Source organism: Elephantulus edwardii, unplaced genomic scaffold (assembly GCF_000299155.1).
Source record: "Elephantulus edwardii isolate Elephantulus edwardi_28Jun2011 unplaced genomic scaffold, EleEdw1.0 scaffold00074, whole genome shotgun sequence".
Taxonomy (NCBI): Eukaryota; Metazoa; Chordata; class Mammalia; order Macroscelidea; family Macroscelididae; genus Elephantulus; species Elephantulus edwardii.
Genome location: NW_006399824.1, coordinates 2,854,868 through 2,877,359, shown reverse-complemented (window position 1 = coordinate 2,877,359; position 22,492 = coordinate 2,854,868). Strand labels below are relative to the sequence as shown.

Here is a 22,492-nt window from a genome sequence, read left to right as displayed (position 1 = left end):
CTGTAGTCCAACATGACCCATTCATTCTGAGCTCTTCTGTCCCTTCAAAGGCACCAGCTGGCTTTCACAGTAGCCTACAATGGCTTCATTGTACAACTCAATAGCAGAGAGACTCAGGCCAGGGAGCCTCTGGACAAGGCAGGCAGACTGCTACTGGACAGCCAGAAAGATGGAGGGGCTCCCCAGCCCAGCCTGGGCCAACGAGAGCAGACAGACTTGGCTAAAAGTGATACTTAATCATTTTGGAGGGGATAGGGTTGAGGAGGAGTGTTACCTTAATATATTAAAAGCTATCTCACCTTAAAAAAAATTCACATGTGCCCCAAATTTTACATGCAACCCAAAGTTCAAAAAAAAGAAAAATCCATAGAGTTCTTGCACGAGGACCTTCACTTGTCACTAGCTTCAGTAAAGAGAAAGCCCAGCAGCCCCTTCGCCAGCTTCCTCCTGCCTCTTCCCAGCAGCAGCCCGACTCCAGTGAAGAGAGCTAGGAGGAAGGCTCTGTGGGCTTGCTCCACAAAGCCCTCCATTTGCTGAGTGGGCAGCCCTTCCTCTTCAGTTCTGGTGGACAGAGCAACAGTGTCCCCCAGTTTTTTCCCTCAGTGGATCAGATGGGGATCATGGCTTCCAGCAGCTTTCCAATTCCAGGATTATAAGCATCTCCAGCGTCCCCTCCACGTCCTCTCAAAGGCACCCGCATTCTTCCACTATCATGTCTTTGTGATGATCCAGAAGAACGCGACCGTTTTCCACATAGAGCATGCTCAATGGCTTGGTCTTCACGGGGGCACAGCACAGGGAGGGGACTCTGTGGGGCTGGTAATATTTCAGCAGACTCTGTAGAGGGAAGGAGACGATGTCAATGCCAATGGGAAAGAGTTACTGAGGGCCAACATCAGTTTCTAAAAAAAAAAACCACACCACCCCCCTGTCACTGTTCATGAAGTAATCAGTACACCAACTTACATCAACTCTAAAATAACTTTAGCTACTTTTTGGGACATCTTTCCAAAGTCCGTTTTAAAGTTCCATTTGTCTGAATGGAGCCAACTTTATATAGTCTCCAGTCTAGAATGATAACTATTTAAAAAAAAAAAAATCCCAGAAACTCCCTTTTAGCTCCATAAATATGAAGCCAAGGAAGGAATTATGGGGGAAAAAATTGGATTTGCTTTACGATGCAAAGAAAGGCAAATGAAGTCAACAGATAAAAGCCCCTTGTGCATTTGAGAACTGAGGTAGGTGAGTTGTCCCCATGGCCAGCCATGACTCTAGGTCACTGTCAGAGCTAGCATTGGGACTAGCTGAGTCTCTATGGGTTGTTTTTCTAAGCACGCCGTAGGTGGGCTGGTGAGGGGAATGGAAGCTCAGGAGGGCCCACTGCTCAGGACAGAGCCTCTGAGGCCTGAGGCCCCACCTGTGCAGCCTTGGCAGGAGCTCAGCTCACACGGCCGTGTCCCTCAGGGTCTCTAAGCCAAGCCTGAGGCTTGGTGTTAGAATGCACTGCATATCCAAAAGATGGCTTACCCCAGGATTCAGACCAAGAGAAAAGCATTTGGTCCCATATCATCTTTAAGGGTAGCTCAAAATCACTTAAAACATCAGTATCCCCACAATAAGCTCTTGTCTGTCTCTCCCTTTTTCCTAACTCCCCTACCCTCCTATTCCTCTCCCTCCACCACCTCCAAGACCACACGGTGGTCAACAACACTGGTTGCAGCCTCTGGCCTTGTCCTCTGTGAGATGAGTGGCCAAGGCCTGTTTCAGACATCATAAACATGGCCACCGTTTGAAGAGACTCCTAAGTAGCTTGGTGGGATCTCTTGAAATCCTAGTGATGACCAGGAGCTCTGGTGACCTGGTCCATGGAGAACCATGCTGCTAACCAAAAAGGCAATCAGAATTCACCAGTGGTTCCGTTTCCTTCAAAACCCACTGCTGCCCTGGACTCAAAGGCAATGAGTTTGAATGTTTTCCTAGTAATGATAATTACAAACGTGTCTATTACCCAGCAACAACCGCACATGCTTTATGCCTATCACCTCTTTCAATCCTACAGCAACCCTGTGAAGAGGCAACGGCCGTCTCCATTTGGCAGATGGAGAAACTGAGGCTCAGAAAAGCCACCATTGTTGTTAGGAGGGGCCGGTCCTTGGAAAAGGACATCATGCTTGGAAAAGTTGGAGAGTCAGCAAGATAGGAAGACCCTCAACAAGATAGATTGACACAGTGACACTAACATGTGGATTTGGTATGTCAGAGATAGTCAGGTTGGCACAGGATAGGGAAGGGTTCAGATTCACTGTTCATAAGGTCACTTGTGTTATAGTGGACCCAATGGCATCTAACAACATCAATAGTTAACAGTTACTTCCATCAAATCCTAGATTCTGAACTTCCTGTTCTAGCATGTCAGGGCCAAGGAGGAACTGAGACCTTCTAGTTCAGCCCCTTCATTTTACCAAAGGACAAAGGCTGAAGGAAGCAATGCTTTCAAGGCTCCATACAGGGACAGGACTAGAGACTATTATGATTGGTCCTCGGCCCAGGTGTGGCATGTGTAGATTCCCATTTAACTATGAATGCATGAATGCAGCAATTAGATAGCAAGGGTCATGTTCCCCCTTATTTAGCAGAATGCCTTCATCTTGTCTCCACCCCCCACACCTTACTGCCATCCTTTCCCTCTGGCCCTGGCCTCATACCTGCATGTATGCGTGGTTGGTTGGGAAATACTCCTCCCCAACAGGGATGGGACACTCGCCCTCACAGCGGTAGGCATTGTACTGCTTGGGGTAGATGATCCAGGAGCCCCATCCAATCTGGTTGAAGTCCACCAGGAACTTGACCTTCTGGCACATTTTGTTCTTGTCGGCCTGGTGATGTCGACGGTACCGCCTGCCCCTCTCCCGGGCCAGCTGTCCCTCCTGGGCCCGCCAGGAGCTCTCAGCCTCCCACAGCAGCGTGGAGCCACCTCGCTGCCTCCTCTGCTCCTTGGATAGGTTAGAGTAGAGCATAAGCAGCACGCCAGTGACCGGTGGCTTGGGGGGCCGGTGATGACACTCTCTGGCCTCTGAGGACAGCCACTCCTGCAGCTCCCTAGGGTGCTTCAGCCACTTGGCAAGTGGCCTGGTAACCTCCAGGACCATGCTGCCCGAGGAGAAGGTGACCTGGGTGGGAGTGACAGTGAACAGGTCCATTTGAAGACGCTCCTGGCAGTCAGCTGGGTCCTGCTCTGTGTCCAGCTTTGGCTGGTGGAAAATCTTGATGGAGACAGGAGCCTTGAAGAGAAGGTCCAGGGGGCTGGCCAGCTGCAGCCGGAGCTCGGCCCATTCCAGGTCCTCTTCTTGGCTCAGGAAGGAAAAGTCAAAAGCAAAGGTCCAGTTCTGCCCCTCCATCTCCACATCTGGGCGGGAGGAAACAAGGAAAGAAACAAGGTGAAGATCAAAATCACAAGTCATGTTCAAGCCCTTAGGCCAAATTTACACCTTGATAACGCTGCCCAGTCCAATCTGAAGCTAAAGACATGGACTCAGAGAGGTGAAACTGCTTGCCCTGAGTCATCCTTGGAAGATCCCAGAGTCAAACCGGGATTTGCCTAATTCCAAGGCCCAAACTCTAAGTCACTCTGCCACTCCTCCTCCTGACACTGCTGACAGAAACCAGCAAACATTTGGTGAGCCCCCTCTCACTCTCTGTACTCTCCCTCTCATGCCTACAGTCTGAGGCCAGCACCACCACCACCCCGTGAGCCATCTGACCTAAACTGTGGAGTAAGTCATCTCCTCCATGCTGCTTGCTCATCAGAAAAGGTGGCTGAGTTCCCCAGATGCATGGAAGCTGATTTCACCGACAGGCTTGGGCTCTCAGGATATGCAGGATCAAACACAATCACACCCTCTCTAATGCCAGTTTCCAGTGAAGAAGGCAGAAACTTCAATGTCCCGAAAATCTTTGGTTTCAAAGACATTGTAGGCAAGACTTTGCACAGTGGTCATCGCCTGTGTGTTACATTATGCCCACCGCCTCCTGCCCAAGTCAGTCTCTGTCTCTCTCTCTCTCTCACACACACACACCACCCACCCTTAACTTTTCTTGGGCAAACATCCAGGGATCATGCAAACCCTGGCCCACCTCTGTTCTTCTCATCCAAGATGGCCAAACTCAAACCTGATGAAAAGGGGTGGGAAGCACATTCCGTTTTATTTCGTCCTGGACTAATTTGGTCCAACGTTTGGGAACAGCACATATTTATGGATGTTTCAGGTCACAGAAAAGTGATATTTAAACAGATTCCAAGCCTAGTGTTCTCTTCTTTGCCAACGGGAACAGTTAGATCCTACCCATTTCTATGTTACACTGAGGGCTGAAGGAAATAAAGAGGTTTGGTGGGCAGAGGGAAGGGGTGAAGGAATTAGGAAAGATCCAGTGGGGATCTGAAAAGATAGGGTCATAGTGGGCAATGATGATTCATTTTATAAGAACAATGTATGGGAACGTATTTATGAAATACAATGTGAATGAAGGAATGTGTGAAATACAATGCATATGAATGAGAGAAAAAAAAAACAAAAACACCACCAACCAACCAACCAACCAACCAACTTTTAATGCAAAAAGAGGTTTGAAGGATTTTTTCCATCAAGCGGATTCTGACCCACAGCAACCCTGGGTGTGACAGACCCCCTAGCTCTGCAGAGTTCTCAATGGTTGAGCTGTTATCCATTCCTTAGACAGAGGCCAGGGAGTTTTCTTTAGAAATAAAAGGGATCCTTTTATGGACAGATCCTACAAGTAGTGATGTTTTAGTTGCACTTGGGGAGAACACAAAGCATTTCCCCTTCTTTTGTCTTACAAAGCACCTTGGATCAGCTGTTAGGCTAATTTCACTGGGAAATCCCACTTGCCCTATAAATTGCAATTAAGTCAGCCAGCATCCTCCCTCCACCCCTCAGCTCCTCCCAGCCCAAGCTTGCTGCTCCTCTTCACTTAATTTCCACTTTCCTCCTCATTAGCAAGTTCAGGGCGAATAACAGCCCCCGACTAGCAACCCTTCCCAGAGGTGTGGGGACAGGAGGTGGCTTGATCCCCTGGGAGTACCACCTGGAGGAGGAGGAGGAGCAGAGCGATGAAGGGGGTGGGATGAGGTAGGTCATGAGGTGCTGGGCATGTAACCACATGCCCTAGGAGGCCTGGGGGCAGTGATTTGAAAACCATTTTATCTCAAGTACCTACAAATGGCCTTTTTGAAGCAGGTACTTCAGATCATGGGCTTTGGAATTCTAATGGTGATGGTTACAAGCTTTGGTTTTGTCTCTTCCAGGTGATCTGAGTACTTTTCTTCTCTGAGCCTCAGTATTCCTGTAGCTGGGTCCTAGGAACTACCTCCCAGGTGTGTTATGAGGATTAACTGAGCCCTTGCTAACGGCTCTTACTCTAGGTGACCCCCATGCACAGTGGAACCAAATACTGCCGGGCCCTGGTGTCTTAATCTGGAAACTGTTGGAATTTGTTGAGCTCCATAACTAGGCGTGAGGGTCACAGGTGTGAAACTGAGCCCCCATAGGTGAGAATTCTACCCCTGAACCAACACTGCCTGACATTAACTGAGATAAAGGAGGCGTGTATAAGTGCTTTGCTAACAACCCAAAGTTCAATAAAACCTGGCTGTCACTGACGTTGCCTTATTATTGCCCAGCTCCGAAAGTTAGACGTGCCGAGCGGGCAGTGGCAGACTTGGGTGGGGGGCTGACATCCTCTTGCAGTTTACATGGAGGGGTGGGGGTGAGTGTGTGTGGGGGGCACCGTGTGACTCCTGCTCCCTAGCTAAGAGCTCCCCGGGCTGCAACACTGAGTTTCCCTAGATCTGGCTTGAGTTTATTTCAGGAGTGAAACCTGCTGCGGTTGATTTGAATCTTGACCCTGTTGTTGTTACTCACCCAGTAGAACTGAGCTCCAGAGGGTTATCTCGCTATTAGACTCAGCCTTTCTGCTAAGTCAGGGTGAATCACCTACCTTCTAATTAACCATCTGCACCAGCCAAGGACCTAAGTTAGGAGCTGTTTTGTGCCTTTGAGTTGGAACCAACTCATAGCTGACCCTCCAGCAGGTTCTCAAGAGACAGGGAATTGTGCAGGAGGAGATTGCCTATCCTTTTTTCCATGGAGTAGCAGGGGATTCGAACCTCATGCCTTTGGGATTGCAGCACAACTCCTTACCACAAGGCCACCAGAGTGTTTTGAGAACCAACAATGCCTGATATGAGTTAAGAATGCCTCTACTTTACTTGGATGAGGGCGAGTATGAGAAAAGAGTTATAGACACTGAAATTCACCCAGGTTCTAAGGTACACCTTGATTCACCTCAGTTGGAAGGAAGACTTTTTAGGCTCACATGTTTGGGTTCCCTTCCCTCACCTGATACCTCTTCCACTTAAGGAAGTGAGACTGAGAAAGATGAGGGGTTTCGTGGGAAAGGCTGAGGGTATGAGCCTGAGTGCTTACTTCACATTATTATAACAGGGATTGCCATTAACAGCTTCCCAGGTGCCAAGTATTCCTAGACTTAAATTCCCCTCAGTGTTACCACCATTTGGGTGCTCAAGGTGAAGGTTAGATTAACAGGTGGAGAGTGACTGACAGACAGCGAGGAAGGCTCAGTGTTGCTCCATCCACTCCAAAGCCCATTTCACCCTTTGGTGGTGCAGGTAACAAGTCAGTTCAGCAGAGAAGGGGCAGGTGTAGGACGCCCCTTCTCTGCCGCCCCTCAGGCAGTTCAGCTGGGGTCACAGAGGAGGCTGGAAAAGTAAACCAGGCCCGACGGACACCCATGGGACTGCGAGGTTGAGTGTGAGACATTAGAACCCACTATTTCCGACTCCCAGTCTGTAATAACCACCCGAAAATCCCGAATTTTCTAGGAGGGCTCCCTCCACAGCTTGCCCCATTTCCACTTTCGGCCATTTTCTGGCCAAAAAGCACCAATTCACCATCAACTCTGTCACTGCTCCGCCCCCTTGAGTCCCCGGCCTAGGCTGGTCCCCAGATGACCCTTGCGGAGGGGGTCACCAGGCGCGGCGGGCAGGGTGGTAGAAATCCCCGCCCCCTGACCACGATCAGATTAGCAGATGTGGATTGCGCCCAGCCCGGAGCTGCGTCCCCGGGGAGCCGTCTGGCCCCCGGAGGCAGGGGGCGCGGCCGGCAGGGGTCGCCCCGGAGCGCTGGGATGTGGATTGCGCAAGGACTCGGGGATCTAGGGACAAGCAGCCCCTTCCGAGCTTCCACCTGCGCCCAGGGCCCGGGATGCGCTGCCGGGCCACCACCTGCTCTGACGCACGCGCGCTTCAGTGGGCCCCACCCCGGGACCATCCCACACCTGGGCCCCTCCTCCGTGGACCTTTGGGGTCCATGGTTGCCTCAGCTCTCGATTTCGGGGCACCCATCCGTGATCATGGATGTTACCAGGGCCTGCGGACAGACTCCGGGACCCATTCAGCCTTGCCCCGCAAAACAAAGACTCAAGACAAAAAGGTTGCATTAACAGTAATTGCTGGGGGTAAGACTGAGAAAAACTGGATAAATTATGTTTACTGCATTGAAGCCGATGAGGGAAAGAATAGTTTAAAATTAATATATTTTAGGGCATTATGATTGTCATAAGAGTCTGGAATGAGGGTTGCAGAGTGGAGTATACTTGGGGTGGGAGTGGGGATGTGCGGGGTTGGAGGGGATTGTCTACCAATGAAGGAGTTTTTCTTTTGCTTTTCAGGGAGAGAAGCGAACTGGGGGTGGGGGGAAAAGTGCAACAATGAATGAATGGAATTCCAAAATCTCTGTAGATGTTCATTGAATAATAATAATAATAATAGAATAACTGCTGTTACGGGAGCTCTGGTGGCCTAGTGGCAAGAAGCTGTCCTGCAATTCCTAAGGCACACTGTTCGAATTCACCAGATTCTCGGCTGGAGAGGAGGAGCAAACTCCTCCTGTACCAGTTGGATCCGATTCGGATTTGGTACACAACAGGGGCGGGGGGTGGGAATAACTATTATTGTTGCGTGCCATCCAGTCAGAAAATACCCATTGGTGGGCTTTCAGAGGCAGTTTAATCGCACGGGAGATTGACCATCCTTCTCCCGCATAGCTGCCAGTGGCCTCGAACCACCAGCCTTCGAGATTGCAGCGCTGCTTCTTGCCACTAGGCCACCAGAGCGCCACTGTTATTTGTTGATAGTGCTGGTGGCGTAGTCTGGAGGGAGCTGCGCTGTTAACCCAAAGGACGTGCCTCTCTTGGAGGTTCGAATCCACCATCCGTCAGCTATATAAATAGGATCCATCTCCTGCTGCGATTTGCAGCGATTTCCAAAACCCGAGGGAGGGTCAGCTATGAGTCGGTTCCCACCCGATGATGAAAAGTTTTGAGAAGTGTTAAAACATCCGGTTTAGCTCAAGCATTTTACTTCGACATTTAACCTTTTCAACACTTCGACGGGGGAGGCGCTAATTGTGCCTGTCCTGCAGATGCACAAACTGAGACGATGGGAAGGAAACAAGGTCGCAGGTCAGAACTACGCCATCAGGCTCCCACCTCGGAAGACTGCGACCAAATCGAGACCCCAAGACGTCAGAATCCTCTCCACTACCCCGGCACCCCACCTAGTGGGAAACACCCCCACCCTAGACCCAGACCCTGGAAGCGCCCTACAGTGCAACTGTTCCCCTAGACGGCGGAGCCCCTAACCGAGCTCGGCCCCGCCAGCTCAGGTTGGAGCGCCCCGTGGTGCAGACCTGGGTCCCCCCGGCTGCGACTTGGAGGGCGGCTGGCTACCTACCTTGCGCCTGCAGGCTGCGCACGAAGTCAGCCTTGAGCAGCGGGTCGCTGTAGAGCCTTAGCATATACGCGAGAGAGGAGGGAGATGAGGGTTGCCCCAGGGTCCGCAGCGGCAGGGTGCCTACCCTGTCGGCATCTGCCCGGAGCAGAGCCCACCAGGCGTGCAGAAGGACGTACAGGAGGCGGTGGGCGTTCATGGTGGGCTGGTCAGGCTACTGCGTGCGTCTCGGTCCCTTATATTCCAGGCCTCCCGGGCTGCCCCGCCCCTATCCTGCCCATCGCTGAAAGCTTTAAGATCACATGCTCCCCACCCACCCCCAATCTGGGGTGTGTGGAGAGAGACCCCCTGCTGAAGGCGGGTGAGAACAGACCCTAGCTGAGAGGAGGTCTGCAAAGCTAGGGAAAGCATCAGGTCTTGGGGGGCTCCTGATTTGCTTTCTCTGTGTACCTGAGCTGTCGCCCAGCCACCCTACTCCACAGTTTGAGGGATGAGAGAGACAGAGCAGGATTTTCACAGACAAACTGCTAAATCAAAATTGTAGCTTCCCAGTCTTGGCCTGGCCTGGGACCCCGGGCCCTTTCTCTCTTTCTTTGGCTTTCTAATCAGGGGCAGATGGGGTATAGGACATGCATGCCTGGTGAATCCCTCCCTTACACAGTCCACATGGCCTCTGGAGCACCCCTGACCTGGAGGGTCAGCCTTAGGAAAGATTGAATCCTGGGAGGATGCGGGATGAAGGTGAGCCCCAGTGCAAGGCCCTGGATTGGGTTTAACAACATGCTGCGGTGGTGAGTTCTTTGCTGCGGGGTCTCCATCTGAAAGCGCAGCCCAGCTGGAAAGGGGAAGTGGAGTACCATTAACACGAGGGACGAACCTGGCCCCCAGGTGCAGAGCTGGGTTATCCAACCAGCAGGTTGTTTTACTAATCCGTACTGATGTGAAATCGTTCACTCCAGATTAGTCAATGAGCACCAGAAAACCCATTCTCACTTTGCTTACTGGATAACTCACCCCTGACCAGGTGTGAGCTGGGTCCATCCCCTCCCAGGTACCCATCCCCTCCAGGGGCTCAGAAAAGTTGTTGCTTATAGTCTGCAGTCTCAGTCTGTCCACTGTGGAAGGATCATGGAAGACCTGGCCAGCAAAGTGAACCTCCACCTCTCTAGGCTTCATTTTCCTCATTTGCACAACAGTGAATCTTGCCTTCTTCCCTTCCAGGTGCAAAATCTGGGCAGGGCTGGAATTACCTTTAAAGAAATGTAAATCGGTTCCTGAGCTCTGGCTGATCGGTTTTCCTCCAAACAGCAGAACTCTTTCTCTACCCCCCCCCCCCCCCCCGTGCTCTTTCATAACAAACGTGCATTCTTGAGTCCACTCCAATTCACAGTCCTATAAAACAGCATAGACCTGCCCCATAGGCCTTTCTAGGTTGTAGTGTTTCTTTACTGAAAATATTTTTACTGTAATCTTTCTTTACTGGTCCTTTTCTCCCTTAGAGTGGCTGGCTAGCGGGTTTGAACTGGTGATCTTTTGGTTTGCCGCCCAGTGTTTAACAACTGTCACCAGAACTCCCTGACAAGCCCGTTAGTAGCTGGTTATCATTTATGAAGCCCTTATTTTGTGCTAAGTGCTATAGACATCAACTCCTTTTATATCATGTTCCAAAGAACCACAGGCAGGTGTTAGAAAATGGAAGGAGTCCCAACAGGCTTAACCAGACCCATGTCCGTCCCACCTACAGCCCCAAGGAGAATCTGTTAGTCTACAGACTATTAGCTCCCCAAAGCTGCAGACTATCTTCTTCATCCTGAGCTCCCTGTGGTCCATATCATAGCTGAGACCCAAAGAATCTTAATCATGTAAATAGATCAGTAAATGGCACTATTTCCGGACTTATCTAAAGATAGCATCCCCTGAGATGTTTTGTTAAACTATTGATTCCTAAATCCCAAGCAACCCAGACTTTCGGAATTAGCGTTTGAAGAAAGGGCTTGGTAGTGGAATATGTAACAAGCACCCTAGTGATTCTTATCAGACAACTCTGGGAACCTGGGTAGACTTGGGCTGTACTCAAAATTTGTGTACCACTTTTCTAGGCCAGTTTATTCTCCTGTAAAACATAGTTAAGGGAGCTCTAGTGGCCTAGTGGGTGGGGAGTCTTACCACAAGGCACAGGCTCCATCTCCCGGGCAGTGTGAATTCATTCCCCTCCCCGCCCCCACACACCCCCTGCTCCACAGGAGGAAGACGGGCCATCTTCTCCCGTTGATCTACAGCTGTGAGTCGCCTCCTACTTGATGGCAATGAGTCTTTGTGTTTGAAGACATGGTTGGAATGGTTGCAAGTAAGATGGATGTAATACCACCGAATTGTACACGTAAATAAAAATTGAAATGGCCAATGTTTTGTTATTTCTATTTACCACCAAATAAAACAAACAAACATGGCTGCAGCCACCTCATCCATGCAGATGAAATTAAGGTTAAAATTGCTTTGCAAACTCTCCAGTGTTACTTAATTGTAAACCATTATGGAGGGAAAAATGGTTTCTGTCAAGTTAATTCTGGATCATGGCAACCCTGTGTGTGTAGGGTGGCTCTGTGCTCCACAGAGTTTTCAAAGGCTGTTTTTCAAAATAAGTAGATTGCCAGCCCTTTCTTCCACATGTCTCTGGATAGACTTGAACTGTCAACCTCTCTGTTCTAGCTACTCAGGAACACCAGGCATTATGTGTATAGGTATTATAAGGGGTGTCCCATGTTTGTCATCTAACACCCCCAGCCTGGGGGTTTGCTGCCTAGAAGTCTCAATCTCTGACTCCAGCATCAGACCCACCTACAGAGACCGGAGGCATCCTCCCTCAGGGTGTACTTACAGAAAAATAAAACAAGGATAGGTTGTAGTTAGGGGGCTCTGGTGGCCCAGTGACAAGAAACTGTGCTGCAGTCCTGAAGGCATGCAGATTGAGACCACCAGTTGCTCTGCGGGAGAAGGATGGGCAATCTCCTTCCATGCAATTAAAACCTCTCAAAACCTATGTCAGCGATGGGTCATTTCTGACTCAAAGGTACACAACAACAACAACAGGTTGTAGTTAGTGCTATGGGGGACCTTGGCAAGGACAAGGATGGCAGCACAAGTGCAGACAGCTCAAGAGAATCAGCCCATATGGGGTCAAGTCCACAACCCAGATCTCCCCAAAGCCCAAGTTCTCAGAAGCCCAGTGACTCCAGTTTAAACAGAGCAGCCTGTCCACCAAGAGGCAGGAGTGGAGGTGGGGCAAGAAAGAGAAATCAATTTTTCGTATTAGACCAGAATTTATTGAGATTAAATTTAAAGTTTTATTCACCCTTTGTCCCTTGAGCAACAATGGCTCAAGTAGGTGTTCAATAAATATAAAATTGAGGCAAGTGATAGTCAGAACAGCCAACATTTATCAAACAATGTGATGCATTAGCCACTCACTTGGCATTCACTATGTTATCGTCACTCTTCAGAGATGTGAAAACAGAGGCTTAGAGGCAAGAACAAGGCGACTTGCTCAAGGCCATGGATTTGTTTTCTTGGACAAATGGAAACAGCCAGTATATGCAGGGCAGGTCTGCGGGTCACCCTGACCCTTCCACATAGATGAAGGGGTGAAAGGGTGACGCTTGTGCTAAGACTTCAACTCTCTCACATAAAAACCCTGCCTTTCCTAAGGTTGGTGACTGCAGACAGCTTTTTGCGGATGTGTATTGGCCCATTACTGAGTGGAGGCCTGGAAGGACTCTCAGGCTACAGGAGCAAGACTAACAGAGTCTGCTCATTTCTGGAGAACTTTTCCAACTCCAGAATTCTGGGCAAACAGGATTCTCTCTCACTTCTTCAGAACAAAGACAAATAGTCGTCCTCATATTCTAAAACCATTTGTTAGTCTAAGATTTGCTTCCTGCAAGGACTTAGAAAAGTCCTCTTGCCAAGGGGCTAGCACCTCCCAGCTTTCCCTGCCCCAGACAGACTGACCGACAGATTACCTGACCTGGGAGATAACCTCTGAGGGCCAGCCATCCCGGCTGGTTAGAGTTGGGGGGAGGCAAAGTCCCTCTCAGCTCCTCATTGCTTTCTATAGGCCATTTGAATGTCGCCCAGATGTGAGTAGCAAACATGGGGTCCGGTTAAGTCCTTGGAGTCTGTGGTCCGTCTGGGAGGCAGAATTTGGATCCTTTGTATTTCCCATCTTGAAATGTCTGCTTCCTCTGTTATAAAGCGGAAACACATGGGATGTACTTGGCAGGGATGTAAGTAGTAGCTGTATTTGAAGAGACAAGTGCGTGAAGCATCTTTTGTTCATTCATGAGCAAACTTACATCCCTAGTGAGTGTCTATCTATAGAGAGCTAGTTCTCAAAGGGAAGAAGGCATTTCAACCGCGTGCACATTTGATGAGCGGTTCTTATGTGCCAGGCATCACACTGGCAGTCTTCCTGTGTTAGCTTCTGTACCCTATTTACCTCTAAGAAGTTTACGAGGCATATCAGAGAAGAGGAATCTCAAAGGCACAGAAACAAAACAACAAAAGCAAAAGCGTTGTGAGAGCAAAGGGCATCGCTTTTGCCATACCCCTCCAATGCATGGCGGTACTGATGGTTCACTGGCAGGAATCTCAGCTTCTAGACGATAGACTGGGTCTGATTGCTGGTCAGGGACCTCACTGCAGCCACCACTCGTCCACAGTGGAGGGTAGTGTGTTACTGTGGTGCTTAAGGGCATCCAGCAGAACCTTAGACTAGGGTGGCTAGGAAAAAAGGCCTGGTAATCTGCTTCTGAAAACCAGCCACTGAAAGCCATCCGGGTCACAACAGTTTGGTCTTCAATTCATCACGGAGATGGCATAGGACCAGGCAGCATCTGGGTCCCTCATTCCTGGGGTCACCAGGTCACCATGAATTGGGGGACTGACTTAATGGTACCCACAATCAGAACTTAGCACAGTGCCTGAGACAACTCTCAAAAAGTAGCAAGTGGCTTAGAGAGCCCATGTTATCATGTACCATCAATAAAGTAAGCTGTACTCAGCCCCCCAAAAAAAAAGTAGCAAGTGACTGTGTGAACTTCACATTCCTAGTGTTTTCATGTACCTTCTAGTCAGAACTCACTCATAACTGACCATCCAGCGGGTTTTTAGGATCAGTAAATCATGTGTCAGGAGGTAGGAGACTGCTCATCCTATTCCCCAGAGCAGCTGGTGGATTCGAACTGCCTTTCTTTGGGTTGCTGACACTACTCCTTACCACTAGAACACCAGACTTTCAAAAGTTGTTTCCAAGTATACACTTGGTTTTCACACTGTCTTTCCTCTGTCTGCAGCCTCCTGTTATTTTCCATTTTCTCCCCCATAAATTTTAATTCATCTATTAAGACACAGTTTAAAAGTCATCTCCTTTATAAGCTTGTCACTAAAGCCTCCAATAATTTAGCACAACTTTGTTCTGAGAAAAGTTCCCTTGAGCAGTGAGCAGTGGTCCCCACTAGCTTCAACACCCATCACACACTGCACTGGGAACTCCATGGAGGCAGGATGACCCTGGCTGATTTTTCTTGCTCTTTCTTGCAGCCTCAGTGAATGAATCTGATCCTGTAAATGTTAGATGCAGGTCTCAGCCAAGGCGTGCTGCTTCTACTCTCCACACCTGCTTTCCCATCTCTCACCCTGCCTGTGCTGCTGGACTTGGAGTCTGGCATGTTGTTTAAGTTGCCAATGATGAAAATTCTTGAGACTTTGCATAATTTTTTCCTTCAGTTGAGAAATGGAAATGTATGGACTCATTGTTATATGCCATCGAGTTGCCTGCGACTCATAGCGACCCTATGTACAACAGCGCTGAAACCTGCTCTATCTTAAGCCAATTTCATTTTCTCTGACACATCTACCCCCATTATCCCAGTTACTGAGTCAATCCATCTCATCCAGGGTCTTCCTCTCTTGCGCTGTCCCTCTACCCTTCCAAGCATGATATTCTTCTCCAAGGACTGGTTCCTCCTAGCACATGCCCACAATGTCAGATGGAGCTTCAAAATCCTTGACAGCTGGGAGCAGCCTGGTTTCACCACCTCCAGGACAAACCTGTTTGTTCTCTTAGCAGTCTATGGTATGTTCAGTACTCTTTTCCAGCACCAGCTCAAAGGCACAAATTCTTCTTCTATCACCCTTAGTCCCTGTTCAGCTCTCTAATGCATAGCAAGTAATTGTGAAGACTATTGCCTGTATCAGGTGCATCTTAGTCTCCAGACTGACACTGTTGCTTTCAGTACTCTGGAGACGCCCCTGACAGCAGATTTTCCCAATGCAATCCATTTTTTCATTTCCTAGCTGCTTATTACAATGTGCCAAATGTTCCCAAATCCAAATAGTAGCCATCTCCTTGAAATACTCTAAAATGTGGCATTGTCCCCTCTGCTCCTTAATTCATGACACCCAGTTTCCAGTTCTTAGCCACAGATGCGTTTGAGATCCTGCTGGGTGTTGGACTGGAGAAGGGTGCTCTGGAATCCCTTAAGAAATACACCGTTGAGAGTGTTTGAGTGGGGGCCACTTCGTTGTTGTTCCCTAGGAACTAACCCTTGGACTTTGAATCCCTGGGTGGTGCAGGAAATGCTCTTGGCTGCTGACCAAAAGGCTGGAGGTTTGAATCCATCCAGAGGCGCCTTGGAAATAAAACCTGACGAACTCCTAAAAAAAATATCAGGGAGAGGAGCAAACGGGGGGGGGGGGTGTAAGGTGGGATGGGCAGGGAGAAGGGTGCAACAATGAATGAATGGAATTTCAAAATCTCTGTAGAGGTTCATTGAAATAAAAAATAAATACATTAAAATATTAAAAATAAATCAGCTATTGAAAACCCTGTGGCATGCAGTTCTGCTCTGGCACACCAAGGTTGTAATGAGTTGTAGTACACTCAGCAGCAACTGGCTTGTCTGGGTACCTGGGCCAGAATAGAAAAAGCAGAGGTAGACAGTCATTTAATATGTGTCTGCCATAACACACGTGGTTTCATTTACCATTCCCATCAATCCTAAGAAAGCAGGTTCAGTGTTGGCTTTTGACTTACAAGTGAAGAAACCGAGACTCAGGAGGTCAGGCAGCTTGCCCACTGTGGAGTACCCAGGGAGTGGCGAGCTCGCACAATCCAAAGTCATCCTGACTTCAGCACTGGGTAGACACTGCCATGTCTGACACCATCATTGTTCCTTGAGGCCTTTTCTTAAAAATAAACAACAAACCAACAAACAACACGAACTCTTTGCTATCAAGCTGGTTTTGAGTCATCAGGTTTCCAAGGCTGTAAATCACAAAGGGAGGAGCTGCCTGTCATTCTCCTGAAGAGTTGTTGGTGGATTCGAACTGCCTCATGTAAGCAGCCTTTGTGTTAGCAGCAACTCGCTTTTACACCAGCAGGGCTCCCTCTTCCAACCTGTTGTTATGTGCCATCAAGTCACCTGCAACTCATAGCAACCCTATGTACAACAGCTGTGAACCCTGTTCTATACTGAGCCAACCTCATTGTCTTTGACACTTACTCCCATTATTCCAGTCACTGAGTCAATCCATCTAATTGAGGGTTTTCCTCTCCTGCGCTGTCCCTCCACTCTCCCAAGCATGACATCCCTCTCCAAGGACTGGTCTCTTCTTGCAACATGCCCAAAGTATGTCAGGTGGAGTTTCATAATCCAACCTACTCTGTCTAAATTGACGTCCTGGCTTTCTCATATCAGCTTGTTCATTTCCTCCATACTTCTGCTGTTGGAAATGAACTTGCTTTATTTAGTATTGACCTGTGTGCATGTCTGTGTATGTCCCTATGTCTGTCTGTCTGTCTCTCTCTCTCTGTGTGTGTGTGTGTGTGTGTGTGTCCCTTCTCCCCTGCACTACATTATAAACCAGATTCTCTGTCTGTCTGGCTCGCCATTGTACCTTAGCACATGCAGGTACTCAGTAAATATTCACTGAATAAGCATATTTAACCCAATCTCTGAACCAGCAGACTCAGGGGAAAGATATTTACATATTTCTTGGGCCCCGGGCCTCCCCAAAAGGTTGTCAGTCTTTGAGTCACCAGCTTTTAGTTTCAAGGCGTATGTTGGGTACTGATTAGATGATAGGTGTCTGGATTGTTTGCTGTCTTAGTGCTTCTGGTTCCTTATGAACATGACCCATGCTGTTGTACCTTCTGTGTGTTCACTTTTTTGGAAAGTTTAAAGAAATTTTTTTATATTGATTTGCCTACAAAGTTTGTTTCCTTTATTTTTCTACACAATCTTCATTCACCTTGTGTTTCATACAATCATTCCCAAGTCACTCTATTTTATAAAATTAATCAATACCGAAATCTGCCTACCATTGCCCTGTCTTTCCAGATTCCTGCTGGATCTTTCCCATTTCCTTTACTCATCCCTCCCTCCTCCATCAAACTATGTGACCTAATAATTCCCCCCCTTCCCATTCTCACCCATCTGCTCCGACCCTCCCCCCCTTGGATCTTCATACACGTTTTAGTAGTTCTCATACAGTATTTGTCCTTATGAGACTGGTTCACTTAGCATGGTACTCTCCAATCCCTCCCATGTTATGTAATAATTTTTTAAATCATTGCTCCTGGGTGCTACATGGTATTCTATTGTGTGAATGTACCACAATTTCTCAATCCATTTGATTGTGGTTGGACATTTGGGCTGTTTCCATGTTCTTGAGATGGCGAACAACGCTGTTATGAACATTAGTGTAGAAATCTCCGTTTGTGTCTCAGTTCTAACTTTCTCGGGGTATATTCCAAGCAGTGGAATAGCTGGGTAATATGGAATTTCTATACTCAGCTTTTTAAGGAATTGCCAAACTGCCTTCCAGAGTGGTTGTACTGTGTATTCACTTATATTGCCCTCCACTCCCAGTCTTTCCCATGGTCCTTTAGGGCCATGTGACCGAAGCCAACTTGCTGTCATCCTCAGGCAGGAAGTGGTTTAAGCAGCGTCCTCTGACTCCCTGCTCATGCTGCCTCTAGTTTCTCTCTCATCCCAGCCCCCCTGTGTGGAACCCAGGCCCCAGCTTGCTCAGCTTCCCACAGGGTCAGGAGGTGAAGGCTCAGCCCACCTGGAACCCTGCGGAATGGGAGAGTCTTGTGAAACAAACAAAAGAGACCACCAGGAGGGTGCCCTCTCCTTCCACCCCAAAGCTGCTCAGAGGTTCTCACAGCACAGCCACATTTGCCTCCCACTTGTCCATTTCCCATCCACCAGGGATCACTGCTGCTGAACTTGACCTGCATTTTAATGACCCAACTGAGCCTGAGATTGAGAGGAGGACACAAGCTCATGCACACAAGGGAATGTGTGCTTAGATATTTATATGTGGTATCTTCTTAGTAGGGAGCTCTGGTGGCCTAGTCGATAAGGAGTTGTGCTACCAAGCCAAAGGTACATGGTTCAAATCCACCAGCTGCTCCTCTGAAGAAAGATTAGCTAAAGATAGGTAATCTCCTCACAATTTACGGCCTTTGGAAATTGGCTGGAGGGTCAGCTCTGAGTGAGTTCCTGCTCGTCACTCATCAATACATAACAACAACATGAGCTCAACATCTTCCAAAGCTACTTGATCATCATAATCATCCAGGCTTTTTATGAAAAGTGGTGTCTCCTATGAGGACTTCGAGTTTCTACCAATGATGTTGCTCTGTGCCGTCTAGTCAACTATCACTCATAGTGAGCCAACCTCACTGCTTCCAACACTCCTGCCCCCATTGACTCAGTCACTGTGCCGAATCACCTTAGCAAAGTCTTCCCTTCTTGCACTGGCCTATCCTAAACATGGTGCCCTTTTGCAAGAACTGGCCCCTCCTGATAACATGTCCAAAGTCACTGAATTAATTGTACATGTAAAATTTCTTGAATTGCCAAATGTTTCATTATATGTATATTTTTTCTGGTCTCCTTTTTATTGAGATCCCCCTTTTTTATTATTAATTTCAATGAAAATTTACAGAGACTTTAGATTTCCATTCATTCATTGTTGCACTTTTCTCCCCTCCCAACCCTCCCCCCTAGTTCACTACCCTCTTGGAAAAGTAAAAAAAAAAATTCTTTCATTGTTTTACAAACCCTTCCCCAGGTCCACTCCACTATGCAGCCTTCGCTCTGGACTCCTGTCATGACAAAAATACCTAATCACATATCCCTTTTAAACAGTTTTCTCCCTCATCTGTTTCAATGCAGTATACATTATTGAATCCATCTTTCTCAGTATCCCCCTAACCCCGATGTCAATCCTGTTTTACAACAGTGGCACCATGCAGTATTTGTCCTTTTGTGACTGAGATACTTCACTCAGCATTATGTCCTCCAGAGTCACCCATTTTGAATAATATTGCATGAGTTCCTTGTTTTTCAATGCAGCGTAGTATTCCATTGTGTGAATATACCACAGCTTCTCTATCCATTCGTTTGTTGATGGGCACTTAGGTTGTTTCCAACTCCTTGCTATTGTGAGCAAAGCCACAATAAACATGGGTGTGCATTTTTTTAATTGAGATTATGAAAGTTTCTAGAGAACCTGAATTTCTATTCATTCGTTGTTGCACATTTACCTCCCTGCTCAACCCCCTGCCCCTCCAGTTTGCTTTTCTCTTAAAAAAAAAAATCTTTAATTGTTGTACAATTCCACCTCTCAAGTCCACTTTACTATGCAGCTCTTATTCTGAGCTATTATCATGCAAATAACAGCTAATCATATCCCTTTAAACAGTTTTCCCCCTCATCTGTTTCAATGCCATGTACATTATTTATCCCCTCTTTTCTTAGTTCCCCCCAACCCTATGTCAGTCCTGTTTTATAACAGTGGCAGTATTCAGCATTTGTCCTTTTGTGACTGAGATATTTCACTCAGCATAATGTCCTCCAGGATCACCCATTTTGCATAATATTTCATGAGATCCTTGTTTTTCAGTGCTGCATAGTATTCCATTGTGTGACTATACCACAACTTCTCTGTCCATTTCTTTTTTGGTGGACACTTGGGTTGTTTCCATCTCTTTGCTATTGTGAATAATGCAGCAATAAATGTGTGTGTGTGTGTGTGTGTGTGTATTTTATCACAATAAAAAAAAATCATACTTAGGGAACTCTGGTGGCTTAATGGTGAGGAATAGTGCTGCCAACCCAAACACACGATTCGAAACTACCAGCTGCTCCACAGGAGAAAGGCGGGCAGTCTCCTCCTCTGTGATTTACAGCCTCTGAAAACACCATAAGGGTCAACTATGTATGGGTCGCTTCTAACTGAACACAACCTAACGTCTGCATTAGAGAAGTACACAAAACAGTTTTATATAAAATAAGTGAAATGAAAAGATGTTTGGGACATGTGCGAAGAACTCTTCTAAGAAGTCCTGGTGCCTCAGTGATTAAAGTGCTTTGATGCTAACGGTAATGTTGGTGGTTAAAGACCAGCCGTTTCTTTCGACCCCCTGGGGCCATTCGTTTCCCAGGCTTGACTGGGTCTAGACTGTTCGCTGCCTCCAAGGATTGTCTGGCAATGACTTGTATTGGCCACCAACTGTAGCTGTATATATGGTGCCCTTCAGATGCTAAGACTCCAGACCTTCTGTTTTTGTTTTGTTTATTTGGCTTTGCTTTTTCTGATTTTATACCAACTGTGTGGACTAAGATGCATTAAAATAAACACCAGAGTAACTAAAAAAAAAAAAAAAAGACCAGCCATGTCTTGGGAGAAAGCTGTGATAGAATGCTTCTATAAGGATTTACAGCATTGGAAACCCAAAGGTAGTGATTCTATTCTGTCTTTACAGGGTTGCTACAAGTTAGCATTCCCTTGATGATAATGTTGTTGTTGTTGTCCGGTGCCATCAAGTCAAGTGCAACTCGCAGCAACCCAGCAAACAGCTGACCTGCGTGCCCTATCCTGTGTCATCTCCATCATCTCTGACAACATAGAGCCCATTGCTGAAGTCAATAGGTTTGATTTTCAAGACTCTATCTTCTTCTCTATCCCAAGTGCAGGGGCAAGAAAAGAAGAACACAAACAATAACAAAAAATAAGCAATATTTTCCTAAAAGGGAAATAATGAAATTCATAAGATCATACTCTGCTGCTGAGATTGTATTAGAAAAACTTTAAGTGCTCTTGCATTTGTTGTGGGTTTTTTTTTAATGTCTTTCAAGTCATAAGGTCACTTTTATGATAATTTAAGCTTTAGTAACTTCAGAAGTATAAAGTTATGGAAATTTACAAAAATTATTTGAAAAAAATTATTTGAAAGCTTGCTTATTTCATTTTCTATGCTTAAATAGTTTTATACAACTTAAATAATACTTTTTTCATTTCTGCCAACCCTTGTCATCTTCAAAAAACACTGCAATTAAAATGTACTGTTCCAAATAAAAACAACCCAAATTTTCATCAACAGGTGAGAATGGGTAACAGAAATATTATTTGGAGATAAAATGAACAAACATGGAACAAAGATGAATATAAAAATAATGATGCTACTTAAAGAAGCCTGATTCCCCTCCCCCCATCTCAAAAAGTATGTTGTGTGATTTTAAACAAAATTCAGAAAACACAAACCAAGGTGTAGAGACAGAAAGCAGATCAGTGGCTGCCCAGGGGCAGAGGGAGAGATTTCAAAGGGGGGTGAGGAAGGTATAGGGGTGATAAATGCTTCAGTTATCTTTGTTTTGGTGATGGCATTTACATTTATCAAAGCTGACCACATTGTCTACTTAAACAATTTGTAGTTACTAAATTTGTGGCATGGTCCAGAGGGAGTTGCACAGTTGTGGTTTGAATCGAGTAGCTCTGCAGGAGAAAGATGGGCAATCTCCTCCCATGTGATTTATAGCCTCGGAAACCCAATGGAGGGTTGGCTGTGAGTCAGTTCTGATTCAGAAACAGTGAGTGGGTGTTGTTCTTGTTATGTGCCATCCATTGCATGGGAGCAGACTTGTAGCTGGCCTCCAGTGGGTTTTCAGAAGCTATTTGTCTTCCAAGGAGCAGCTAGTGGATTTGAACTGGGTTCCTTTGTTTGGGTAGCACAACTCTTACTTCTAAGCCACCAGAGTTCCTTATATAGTAACTACAGATATAGTTACTAGAGATAGCTCTGTAAGTGGGTTACTATATAATAACTATAGTTATATTAATTAGTATATTAACAAAGCAAGGGAACACAGCAAGGTTTAAAATCAAGAAAGGTGTGCATCAGGGCTGCGTTCTTTCTTCATACTTGTTCAATCTTTATGCTGAGTAAATCATTTGAGGAGGTGAACTTTATGAGGAAGAATGTGGCATCAGAATCAGCGGAAGACTCATCAACAAACTGTGTTGTGCAGATGACACAGCATTGCTTGCTGAAACTAGGGAGGACCTGAAGCATTTGCTGCTGCCAAGTAAATGCCAAGCAGTTCAAAGACTGCAACTTTCAGTATGAATTACATCCCAACATGAAGAAGACAAAAATCCTCTACTGGGCTTATAGACATCATAATAATTGTTTTGTTGTTGTTATGTGCCATCAAGTCGCTTGCGACTCATAGCGACCCTATGTACAACAGCCCTAAACTCCACTCTGTCCTGTGCCAATCGCACTGTCTCTGACACTCCCATCCCAATTAT

General features: G+C 47.0%; 1 protein-coding gene across 1 annotated transcript; it reads right to left on the bottom strand.

Moving 5' to 3' along the window:
- Positions 1 to 684: 684 nt before the first annotated feature.
- NODAL (nodal growth differentiation factor) lies at positions 685 to 9,026 on the bottom strand. The gene is made up of 3 exons (XM_006888976.1): positions 8,831 to 9,026; positions 2,706 to 3,406; positions 685 to 837 (listed from the first exon to the last, which is right to left on the bottom strand). Exons 1-3 carry the CDS (start codon positions 9,024 to 9,026, stop codon positions 685 to 687), a joined length of 1,050 nt encoding a protein of 349 aa, XP_006889038.1.
- Positions 9,027 to 22,492: the final 13,466 nt, after the last annotated feature.